This window comes from Bos indicus x Bos taurus, chromosome 12, assembly GCF_003369695.1.
Source record: "Bos indicus x Bos taurus breed Angus x Brahman F1 hybrid chromosome 12, Bos_hybrid_MaternalHap_v2.0, whole genome shotgun sequence".
In the NCBI taxonomy this organism is placed as follows: Eukaryota; Metazoa; Chordata; class Mammalia; order Artiodactyla; family Bovidae; genus Bos; species Bos indicus x Bos taurus.
The window spans coordinates 71,486,110-71,499,147 of NC_040087.1; the positions used below are offsets into that span (position 1 = coordinate 71,486,110).

General features: G+C 39.3%; 2 protein-coding genes across 2 annotated transcripts in view; both read left to right on the forward strand.

Annotated features, from left to right (window-relative positions):
- The window catches only part of LOC113902126 (multidrug resistance-associated protein 4-like), a 205,451-nt gene that overhangs the window by 96,036 nt on the left and 96,377 nt on the right, over positions 1-13,038 (forward strand). The window lies entirely within an intron of this gene.
- On the forward strand, positions 4,663-5,379 carry LOC113902070 (tripartite motif-containing protein 52-like). Its single transcript, XM_027557050.1, has 2 exons — positions 4,663-4,674; positions 4,852-5,379. Exons 1-2 carry the CDS (start codon positions 4,663-4,665, stop codon positions 5,377-5,379), a joined length of 540 nt encoding a protein of 179 aa, XP_027412851.1.

Sequence of the window (13,038 nt, forward strand, 5' to 3'; positions counted from 1 at the left end):
ACTAGCTTTATTCATATGCTTCCTAAAGCCCACTTGACTTCGCATCCCAGGATGTCTGGCTCTAGGTGAATGATCACACTATTGTGATTATCTGGGTCATGAAGATCTTTTTTTTTATACAGTTCTTTTGTGTATTCTTGCCACATCTTCTTAATATATTCTGATGGGAGTTCACTTCCATGTAATTTGTCATTTTTGCCTTATTGCTTTTAATATTTTATTTTTGTCTTTAGTTTTTGTCAGTTTGTTTACTCTGTGTCTCAGCGTGTTCCTCCTTGGGTTTATCCCGCCTGAGACTCTGTGTGCTTCCCAGATTTGGTGGACTATTTCGTTTTCTATGTTAGAGGAGTTTTCAGCTATTATCTCTTCAAATATTTTTTTCAGGTTCGTTCTCTCTCTCTTCTCATTCTGGGACCTCTATAATGCGAATGTTGGTGTGTTTAATGTTGTCTCAGAGGTCTCTTATGCTGTCTTCATTTCTTTTCATTCTTTTTCTATATTCTGTTCTATGGCAGTGATTTCCACCATTCTGTCCTCTAGGTCATTTATCTGTTCTTCTACCTCAGTTATTCTCCTATTGATTCCTTCTAGTATATTATCCATCTCTGCTTGTTTTTTTCTTTAGTTTTTCTAGGTCTTTGGTAAACATTTCTTGCATCTTTTCAATATTTGCCTCCACTCTTTTCCTTAGATCCTGAATCATCTTCCATATCATTATGCTGAATTCTTTTTCTGCAAGATTGCCTATCTCCACTTCATTTAGTTGTTTTTCTGGGGTTTAATCTTGTCCCTTTATCTGGGACATAACTTTCTGCTTTTTCATCCTGATTGACTTTCTATAATGTGGTTTTTGTTTTAGCCACTGTGGAACTGTAATTCTTTTTGCTTCTTCTGTCTGCCCTCTGATGGATGAAGCTAAGAGACTTGTGTAAGCTTTCTGATGGGAGGGATTGGTGGTGGGAAAACCTAGGTCTTGCTCTGGTGGGCAGGACCTTGCTCAGTAAAGCTTTAATCCAGTTATCTGCTGATGGGTGGGGTTGTGCACCCTCCCTGTTAGTTGTTTGGTCTGAGGCGACCCAACCCTTGGTAGGGTTAATGGCCACTTCCAAGAGGGCTTATGCCAAGGGAGACCTTCCCAGGCTGCTGCTGCCAGTGCCTCCGTCCCTGTGTTGAGCTCCTGCTGATTCATGCCTCCTCAGGATACCATCCAACAGTAGCAGGTAGTTTTGGTTCAGTCTCCTGTGGGATCACTGCTCTTTTCCTCTGAGTCTTGGTGTGCACAAAGGTTAGCTTGTGTCCTCCAGGACTGGAGTCTCTGGTTTTCTTAGTCCTGTGGATATAATAAAGTCCTGCTGGTCTTCAAGGTCAGATTTCCTGGGAATTACCAGTCCCTTTGTTGAATTCCCAGGCAGGGAAGCCTGATGTGGGGTTCAGAACCTTCACACAGTGGGAAAACTTCTTTGGTATTATTATTTTCCGATTTGTAGGTCACCCACCCAACTGGTATGGGATTTGATTTTATTGTGATTGCACCCCTCCTGCCATCTTGGTGCAGCTTCTTTTTTGTCTTTGAATGTGGGGTATCTTTTTTTGGTGGGTTCCAGCATCCTCTTGTCAGTGAGAGTTCAACAGCTAGTGGTAATTTTGGTGCTCTTGCAGGAGATGAGTGCACACCCTTCTATTCTGCCATCTTGACTGAAATTCTGTCAGTCCCTGTCTTTCAAGGCATTTACACACGTAAATAATTGCTGGTAGTGGATTGTTTGTTTAAATCAAATGGTGTCAATATTCTGTGATCCCATATAGAAAAGATACAGATTCACATTTTAATACAGCTGTCAATTGGAGATCTCAGTTCATAGATACGCACCACATACACACTGACAAGCATAACCCTATGCTGCAGATCTTTTTCATAGTATGTTATGTAAAGGTTGCCCTCGGTTTCAGAAAATTTTACAACAACTGTTCTCTTGGAACTTTAAGATGAATTGTTTTCAAAATGAAATGACATCTGTGGGAGTGAAAGGAATTTAGGAAATAAAGTAAATGATCTTTATTTAAGATCATTATCTCTAAGCTTACAGAAAATTCATCTCAATTTCTAAACAGACTCTTAGTGATACTGAAATGTCCTCCTGACCCATCGGAAACTGTCTAGATGCTAGAACTCATCTCTGAAAATGTATTAGGAAAAGAAGAGGGAAGCTAGCACTTCTAATGTTGCTTTTTACAAATATCTACACACACTTCTCTTCAGGCTTTGTAGAAGTGTGTTACAAATGTTTGACAGTAGGTGAAATGTAAGCAATGATGTTTTCTCCATAAGTACTGAAATCAATTATGATCTGTTGAGTGTTCTTTTCATTCTTGGTAACCAGGATTAATCTGTTAGAAATTTCCCTCTTATTTAGGCAAAACTCTAGTATCTAGAATAAAGATTATAAGTAAACTTTGAGTGGAAGTTTACTAAAATAATGTAGTTATGTGGAAAGCTATCATGAAATCAAGTTCTCTGTTCTGGAAATATTTTCCTTTCATTTCTTTTTTGCATTTGCATTTTCATATATTGTATCATATGGGGAACTAGCTCAACCACTTGAATACCTGGAAAGTCTATTTTAGACATGTTACATGTATAGGAATCTTTATCCAGGCATTATTCCAAATACAGTCATGCTCCTCACGATGGGAAAGTCTTGCATCTGGGTCTACTGTTAGGAGAAAGTAGTGCTACAGAGTGGCATATTGTTACTATATCACTAGAAGGAGAAGAGGGCAACAGAGGATGAGACAGTTGGATGGCAACACCAATTCAATGGACATGAACTTGGGAAAACCCTGAGAGATGGTAAGGGACAGGGAAGGCTGGCATGCTGCAGTCCTTGGGGTCATGAAGAGTCAGATATGACTTGGCAACAGAATAACCAGAGTGTCTGCCCTGGGTGATTTTCAGTCGAAGTCCCTAATTTTGGGCTAAGTCAATAATTAGTGATTTCTCTTTGAACTTCAAGTGGATGTTTCTAGAAGTGTTCTTTTGGTTCAGTGACTGATATTATCTTCACTCTGATTGAGACATGTAATGAAAATGTGTATTTTTTGAGCATGTGGTAAGGAAAACAAGGTATCCATTTCTTTCTTTTCTATACAAAGATGTTTGAATAGATACCAGAGTACATCTGGATTTGCCTTATATGTATTTTCTCACAATAAAAAACCCCATAGATTTAGCTTTGAGAAGTTCTCAGGATGACAGATTAATCTTTTTATTACCTTTAAATATTTAGAAAGAAATTAAGGAGAAAGAGATATAGAGAACAGACCTATGGACATGGCGGGGAGGGGAGAAGGGAGAAGGGAAAAGAGGAGATGTATGGAGAGAATAACATGGAAATTTACAATACCATATGTAAAATAGGTAGCTAATGGACATTTGCTGTATGCCTCTGGGAACTCAAACAGGGGCTCTGCGACATGCTGAAGGGTGGGATGGGAAGGCAGATGGGATGGAGGTTTGGGAGGGAGGGGACTTGGGTGTACCTATGACTGATTCTTGTTAATGTATGACAGAAAACCACAAAATTCTGTAAAGCAATTATCCTTCAATAAAAAATTTAGAAAAAGAGAGAAATTAAGAAGGAAATTTCTTTCTTTCTTATAGGTAGACATTATTTTCAGAATTGTGTTCTTTTTTCTCCTATTGGTGTCAGCATGCCTGGGCTCATAAAATTTACTTCCCTTGGGAGAACTATAAATTTATTATTCTTTATTTTTGGAGAGTAAAATGATCCTATTAATAACATTTTATTTATTTATTTATTTTTTAATTTTGGAAGGCAAAAATTTATTCAAATGATATAATAACCATGTCACTGTTAAGCCTTTTCTTTCCTGGATGGTGTAGAAAATGCAACAAAACACAAGCTGCTTTGACAACACTCTTGCAGTGTTTTCTCCCACAGTTAGTTATACCAATTTAAAAAAAAAAGCTTTTAAGATATACGGAGAAAAATGGAATAATGAAGGATTAAAATCTGAAAATTTCTAGTCAAAACAATCCAACTTTGAATTCCACAAACTCCTGAAGTTCTTCCAGTGAGAACTGAACATTAAGTGTGAAACATGAGACATTCTTCCCAAAGCTACCACAGGTAGGTTTTAAGAGGTCAACAAAACATCACCCAAAATAGTTTTAGATTTTCCCTTTTTTTCCCCTGGAAATAACATTCACGAATCTGGTTCTCGAAAGATTAGCCAAGAAAATTGACATTTTTCACATGAGTGTGCTATTTGTAGAGATTTTTGGCAAGTGCTTAAAGTGCTCATTTCATAACAAGCAGTGATGTTGGTGTCTGTTCCTTGACATTTCAGGGTCAATGTATTTTAAGCTTCAATGTGTTAAATTCTGCTTAAAGTTTTAAAGTACAGATTCTTTATCATTGGTGTCCCAAGTTAGTTGTTCTGTCCATAAATTCAGGTGAACCAAGTTTTCTGATCAAGGAAACTCAGTGCATGACAGAAAATGCTCTGAACAGCATTCAGATTTTTGAAAACCAAGGCAAACTGGGATCAGATGGACTACTTTTCACAACAGTTATGCTGACAGCAAGGTTTAAGATTTCCAGTAGATTATGGGCAGGCTGATGAAGTCAATGCTTGGTGATGACTGCTACGGTACATCTCACCAGTTTTCTTCAATTTTTGACAAAGACCCATATCTAAAACATATACTTCTCTAATTTTTTTCTTCCAACCAATTTCATTTCATACAACTTCAAAAATACTGTCTTTAGTGCTAGGCTTAGTGAAAATAGCACATCCAGAGTTTTTAAAGCCTTACTCTGAACAAAGTGGGGCAAGGAAGATAATGAGCAAGACAGGGAGGAAGAGGACGATGAATGGGAGGAGGACGAGGAGGACGAGGAGGCAGTAGGGGCCATCGGTGGATGGGGCAACTCCATTCGGGAGGTTTTATACCAGGGGAATGCTGACGAGGAGTTGTTCCAGGACCAAGAGGATGATGAACCCTGGGTCGGTGATGGTGGCATAAGGGACAGCATGGATTATGTGTGGGACCAGGAGGAAGATACGAACTACTACCTGGGAGGCTTGAGACATGACCTGAGAATTAACGTCTACCTGCAAGAGGAGGAGATTTTGGAAGAATACGATGAGGACGACGAAGAGCTGTACCCTGGCACTCACCTGGCCCCGCCTCCAGCCCCTCCACGGCAGTTCATCTGCCCCCAATGCCGAAAGAGCTTTAAGCGTTGCAGCTTTCGTCCCAACTTGCAACTGGCGAACATGGTCCAGATAATTCACCAGATGTGTCCCACTCCTATTAATAACATTTTAAAATTATGCCTCATCCTAGTATAAATCTTCTTTATATTCTCTGTTTTATTTAGCATAAAAGTGAAAAGATCATCAACTATGGCTTAATCCATTCCACCAATGGGTGATACTGTAGGCAGAAATATTCATTATTGGTATCAACTTTTAAATGTTATTCTTGACATAGCTCTATCAGTGGAAGAAAAATAAATGCTAATTTCAAGATAATGAATAATTTGTATTATTAGAATATTATTCTTACTTGATTCAAAATTAAATAGAATTTTGTTGACAGAAATATCCAGGTAAATAAAAGGTAACATCTGTGTAATCCAGCTAGTCACAGATTTATCAGATAAGCTACAATCAAATGAGCTCTTGTTTATTAAGCAATTGTTAAATCTTTAGACAGGGTGAGTAGATTTCACTCCTACATTAGGAAGTCCTAAAACTTAAATGAAGAAAGTTTAATTTCACTTGGTGTCAAATGCTCTAACCACTCATATCTTTCACAAAGGAGACACTATAGGAGTTTCATACCTAATTGAGCTAGCCTTCAAGCTAGCCATCATCTCTTGGTTCCTGTTATATCCAAGTTGCTAAATTTTTTAAGGTGAGGTTAAGGTTTGTAATATTAGGTAAAACAATGAATACCTTATATATTTTGGATAAACATTAAGTATTTAAAAAATATAGCTTTATTTTCTCTCCCCTTAGTTTTATGTCCATTTTTTTTGTTTGTTTGTTTGATATAAGAGAGACAACTTTGGTTGTCACCAGTAAACAGTTTTAAACTATTAATGGAGAGGGAGTCGGGATGTAGGTGGAGATGTTGTGATGTCTCAGTTCCGCTGGAACAGAGGTTCAGAATAACTTTGCCAGTCACTTCACTGGCACAGTCATGATCTTCTTGATTGAAGCACAGTTATCTTAAGCAGCACTGATGTGGGATAGCTGTGTGTGTGTGTAGACGTCTTTTGTGTTAGATCATCACATAAGTATAAGCTCCATATTATTACATTCCATTAAAGAGCTGTGAAATTTAAAGTTTGAAAATTGTCCAACAAAAAAGTGATCATTGACTTTACCCAGAGTAAACTGAATGGGTTTCTTTTATTTTTCAATAGTGGTTTTGAACCACTGTGTAATTTGGGATCTGTGGTGCTCTGTGCTCAGAAAAATAGACTTTGGTGTCAGCTCTTCTGAATGTGAATCCCAGTCCAGATGCTGACAGATAGACCTTTGTCAAGCAATTTAACCACTATCTCCCTCAACTCTCTGTACAGTAGGGATGAAAGTCCAATAATAATCTCAAACATTTTTGTGTGTGTGAGAATCAAGAGAATTAATGTATGTAAAGCATTTAAAGCAATGTCTGGCAAATAGCTGACTTAAATTGTTTTTAGGACTAAGTGTCCTGATGAAATTTTAGAGATTTTTAAAATCTCTCCTTTTCCTACAAAACTGAATTAATATGATAACTTGATAAAAAGGTTGAGAGTGGGGAAGGATATGTGTGTTTTCCCAGATGCAAGAGAAAAACAGATAAGTGAGTAAGACTAACAAGTCACAAAACGAAATCTGCAGAATTGCTTTTGTTTGCTTGTTTTTGTTTTTGTGAGGGCTTGACTTCATTCCTGAGCTCATTTTAATTTGGTTTCACAGGGAGAGCTTAATTTTGCATATAAGCACCGAGCATCTGGTTTATTTTTTGTTCGAATATGATATGGCTGAAGTTTATTACAGAAGTATATTGTATAATTAAGGAAAGACCGTGGGCAATTTAATAAAGTTGGTTCTGTTTAAATGGAACATTGTAATTTATCCAGGGAAGTGGATGTAGTTATTAGGAGTAGTGGGAACTTAACTATTTTTTAGAAAATTCTTTAACTGGTAAAAATGGAGAGCTTCTATGTATTCACCTTTTTCAAATAGCATGGAAAATGGCAAATTTCACAAGTGAAAGTTGAAGCTGACCTAAGGTAAACGCTTGGCTGCATGAAGCACAAGCTGGAATCAAGATTGCCAGGAGAAATATCAATCACCTCAGATATGCAGATGACACCACCCTTATGGCAGAAAGTGAAGAAGAACTAAAGAGCCTCTTGATGAAAGTGAAAGAGGAGAGTGAAAAAGTTGGCTTAAAGCTCAACATTCAGAAAACTAAGATCATGGCATCTGGTCCCATCACTTCATGGCAAATAGATGGTGAGACAGTGGAAACAGTGGCAGACTTTATTTTTGGGGGCTCCAAAATCACTGCAGATGGTGATTGCAGCCATGAAATTAAAAGATGCTTACTCCTTGGAAGGAAAGTTATGACCAACCTAGATAGCATATTAAAAAGCAGAGACATTACTTTGCCAACAAAGGTCTGTCTAGTCAAGACTATGGTGTTTTCAGTAGTCATGTATGGATGTAAGAGTTGGACAATAAAGAAAGCTGAGTGCCAAAGAATTGATGCTTTTGAACTGCAGTGTTGGAGAAGACTCTTGAGAGTCCCTTGGACTCCAAGGAGATCTAACTAGTCCATCCTAAAGGACATTAGTCCTGGGTGTTCATTGGAAGATCTGATGTTGAGGCTGAAACTCCAATAGTTTGGCCACCTGATGCGAAGAGCTGACTTGTTAGAAAAGACCCTGATGCTGGGAAAGATTGAGGGCGGAAGGAGAAGGGGACGTCAGAGGATGAGATGGCTGGATGGCATCACAGACTCAATGGATATGAGTTTGGGTAGGCTCCACGAGTTGGTGTTGGACAGGGAGGCCTGGTGAGCTGCACCTCACGGGGTCACAAAGAGTTGGACATGACTGAGCAACTGAACTAAACTGAACTGAATTTTAGATTGTCAAGCCTTCAAACGTTATTTACAGAATGTTTTTAGAGACATTTCATGCTTGTTCACTCCAGTTAATTTCAGACAGCTCTTCTACATTTGTATTAGATGGGCATTCTGATATGGCAACCCACTCCGGTGTTCTTGCCTGGAGAATCGCAGGGCTGGGGCATCCTGGTGGGCTGCCGTCTATGGGGTCACACAGAGTCGGACACAACTGAAGTGACTCAGCAGCAGCTGATACTTCAGAACTTCTCCTTCATTAAAATATGGTTAAAACAGCCTGGGACAAAAGTAGGATTCTTGGTTAGTTCTTATAAACTGTAGATTATATTTTTAAAGCTGATAAAGGCATAATGTACAGAACAGAACAAATACAACTCTCCTATAAATACTGCCCAATTAGCATTAATAAATGAATCATTTAAATGCAGTAAATTGCTGGCTGGGTTATATAGTGGTATTGAGGGAGATGAAGAAATATATAGTTCTTGGTTAAGAGTTCTGAGTGAAGATAGAGAGCACCTATGGGGTCGCACAGAGTCGGACACGACTGAAGCGACTTAGCAGCAGCAGCAGCAGCAGCTAGTAGCTGTGTTAGACAGGCAGGAAGTGAGTCTTGACATTCGACCTCAGTCATATACGAGAAGCCTGAAGCTCTGAAATCCAGTGAATCTATCATCTTGCAGAACTTACCTGGAAATAATTTGGTGAAAAAGAAAGCCAAAATAGGTTGTAAGGACTTCAGAGAATTTTTGTGATAGTTTCTGTACACTGTCTAATGTTTCAGAGATCTGCTGCAGGAGAGAGGTTTCATCTGTTGGCAGTTAAAATTCTCTCAGATATATGAGATGGAGACTGTGCATTTTGCCTTGAAAGATAGTTGAGGTGCACTGGGCCAGGAAAAATACCCTTCTTGGAGATAGTTGTGCATTCTTATGTCAGGAGGAGTCCCGTGATAGGTGGTGTTCTGTTCCCTCAGAATCAGCAATTCTTACCTGGCCCACATCTCTCTGAGGCCACCCCACTTCCTGTGGTTCATGGTTTAGGAATCCTCAGAAATCATGAAGCTGAGTCCATGAGCATTTTCTAGCAGACTTGCTCCATAGCTTTCATCAGATGTACAGTGTTTCAGAGTCACTGTCTTAGAGATTTTTCTGCCTGTTAATTTCTCCACTGTCCATTCCTGACAGTGAGTGAGCTGTTAGCCAAACTCCTATATGATAGCATGTGTGACATATGTGTTATCCACAGGTAAAGGAACTAATCTGGTCTAGTTTCCCAGTACCCTACACCTGCCTCTGATACTTAGGAAAAGTAAAGTATCAATTACACCCTGTTCCAAAGCATTTATGGTGGCTGTGGCAGAGGGGTTCCCTGGGGCCATGTGTGAGGTGTGTCTGCTCCTTCAAGGTCAGTGTCCTACCATATTTAGCAACAGGCAGTGTGACTTGCCCCAAGTTACAAGACAGAACAAGACCTTGGATGAGGGGGCTCTCAAGTCCTGGACTTTCCTAATCAATTATGCTTTTTTTAGACCATCTGTCCCAATTCATTCTTTCAGTCATTTGTTCATTTGTTAATCAATTAATTCAACCATAAGTAATTTACATAACTTTGAAGTAGAGTTATTTTAAATGTTTTACTTTAATTATGGTTTGGTAAGAGAGAATTCCTGTAACTTTTAAAAACTCTTTTAATATTTAATGTATTCAGCATCCAGTGGAGCAGGCAGTACCCAATCAGAAGGGTCCAGACTGTCAATGGCTGGTTGGCCATCACTGTTCATATCAACTTAACACCAGCGCTGCCCATGATGTTACTGGCTTATCTTTAGTAATAGATATTTAATAGAGGTTTCCAGTGTGTCCGGTAAAATGGCTGTGTATCATAGATGTGTTGATATGAATTTTCTGAGTCTCTATAACCTGGGTGAGTCAGTCTCCAACATGTGTCTTTCTACCTGGTGTTGCTTGTGCCAACAGAATGAGGCTGAGTTCAGTTCAGAAGTAAAGGAAATCTTTATTCCTTGATCAGAGAATGGAGAGGTATGAGCTTGCACTCTATAGTTCTTGTTCTCTCCCCCAAAGGTAGCCCTAAGCAAGGGTGTTTTACAGGTTTCTTGTCATTGCACCTGCCCCCCACCACCATCTTAAAGCCGTTTCCCACTAGGGACTCTGATCTGAAGAGTTAGGTGCAAAGCTTCTGCACATAGTACTCTATGAGCACATGAAATTTGACTTAACCAAAAGGGAAAAAAGGAGTTAGACTTTATCTTATTTCCCAGATTCTACCTTTATTTTGTAAGAATTGTTAATGAGTTTTGTTGGTGACAATATGATGGACCAGACACTTCACTTTGAAATGAATTTCTCCAGGTTAGAAAACAACAGCTTAAAAAAAAGAGAGATTGTTCAAAATATCAATAGAGACTGAAATTTGAGGACAAACTGCTTATTTATAGAAGAAGAGCTTGTTTTATTGATTCACTCAGAATATTCAAGTGCCTTCTATTTAAGGTGTTCCAGTGAGGCATTGGTCCAGGCATTGGGTTAACAGCAGTGAATAAAATAGACAAAATCTCTGTCCTAGCAATGTCTGTTGTTATTGTTAGTTGCTAAGTCATGTCTGACTCTTTGCAACCCCATAACTGCAGGATACCAGGGTTCACCATCTCCCCAAATTTGCTCAAACTCATGTCCATTGAGTTGGTGACACCATCCAATCATTTCATCCTCTGTTGTCCCCTTCTCCATATTCTAATTTAATTTGTGTGAATAAAAAGATGACAAGTGGTTGTTAGCCCCTGAAAGTAAAGAATGGAATTTAAAAGGGCAATAGTTATACATGTAGATAAGACAAAATCAATTTAAATGGTCTTGAGACAGAAGGTATAGATGATTCCCACTGGGTCAGTGACTTCTGAATGGGTTCTTTGCCTGGAATCACAAATGCTACTTTTTAAACCCGGTTGTATATAGTAGAGCAGAAGCTTTATTCATTGATTAAGGAATGAAGGGAGAGCCCATGCTCAAAACACACCTTCTCCCCAAGGGGAGGTGGGAGTAGAGGAACTTTAAGGGATAGGAGGCAGGCATGTCACTGGGGCTCCAGGAAAGGGGCAGAGATTTCAGGGAACAGCCAGGTTAGCTGGAACATGTGCAGTCTTCCACACTCCTTTGCACATGGCTGGAATTGTGCCTAGTCCAGTACAAATCCCCACCTTGGATAGAAATCTTAACATGGTAATGAAGCAAAAATAACTTTCAAACAGTTCCAGTCTCATCTGTGCACGGTCATTCCTGTAGTTAAGTCAGAGGTGGTTCAGGGCGGTTGGCCACAGCATCTCTCTCAAAGCACAGCTGCAAAACATCTCTGTCAAATACTAGACGTTTTAAAAACAAACAAAGAGGTAAATTAGGACAAAGATTATTTAGCTCTCAGGGGTGGGTATGGGTGACAAAGGAACATTATCAGAAATGTTCAGTTTCTTCCTTGCTACTCAAAGTGTGGTCCCTGGACCCAGCAACATCAGCAACCTAGAGTTGTTAGCAATCCAGAATCTCAGACCTCACACATGCTCTTGAGAATTTACATTTTAAGCAGATCACTGGGAGATCTAAGGAAGACATATGCATTGGTAGACTCCGTAGTGATCAGAATTAATCTTTCCAACTTTTCCACATATTGACATGTACCAAGATGGTCACTAAGTGGGTTACATATCTTACAGTCTTACTTCAGTAAGAGCCACTTTTAAAATACTCATTTTACTAATATGTTTTCTATTTTTGTGTAAGAATCCAGAAGCACAGAAGGCTTCCCATCTTAAACCAAAAATGGTTGGAAAGCCACTGGGTTTATGGTGTATTATTAGTAAATGCCAGTTGACCACTAACACCTGGCAGTTTCCTTTTTGTAATAGATTGTGTGTGAAGTGTGGTCGATGTTTACAAAAGGTGTATAATCTGGACGTGAATTCAAGGCTAGAAGACATAGACAGTAGTTAAACCACTAAATAGATTATATTATAATATGTTCTGAGGATAGACCCAGGCCTCTGGTGGAATCTGAAAGGACACTGAAACAGTTCTTCATCAAACAAAGTATCAGAAAAACTATGTCTTTAAATATGAGAGTTGCTTATGGCTTTGCTAAGAGCCTGTAGAATCTTCTTCTGGACCCCACTTGTTTGTAGGGTCTCCTTGGTTCTCAGCTATAAACATAAAGATTGAGGGTGGAGTCAAATGCTGATAACAGCAAAATTTATCAGCTGAAAGGACAGTGTTATAAATTTTTTAAAGAAAGTAGTGAATAGGTGGGGGTTTGAGTGCATTTTAGGCAACCAATAGTAGCCCCAAAGGATATTGCCATGTTTCAGTTCAGTTCAGTCGCTCAGTCGTGCCCAACTCTGTGTGACCCCATGAATCACAGCACACCAGGCCTCCCTGTCCATCACCAACTCCCGGAGTTTACTCAGACTCATGTCCATCGAGTCAGTGATGCCATCCAGCCATCTCATCCTCTGTCGTCCCCTTCTCCTCCTGTCCCCAATCCCTCCCAGCATCAGGGTCTTTTCCAATGAGTCAACTCTTCCCATGAGGTGGCTAAAGTACTGGAGTTTCAGCTTTATCATCATTCTTTCCAAAGAAATCCCAGGGCTGATCTCCTTCAGAATGGACTGGTCGGATCTCCTTGAAGTCCAAGGGACTCTCAAAAGTCTTCTCCAACACAACAGTTCAAAAGCATCAATTCTTCAGTGCTCAGCTTTCTTCAGAGTCCAACTCTCACATCCATACATGACCACTGGAAAACCATAGCCTTGACTAGATGGACCTTTGTTGGCAAAGCAATGTCTCTGCTTTTGA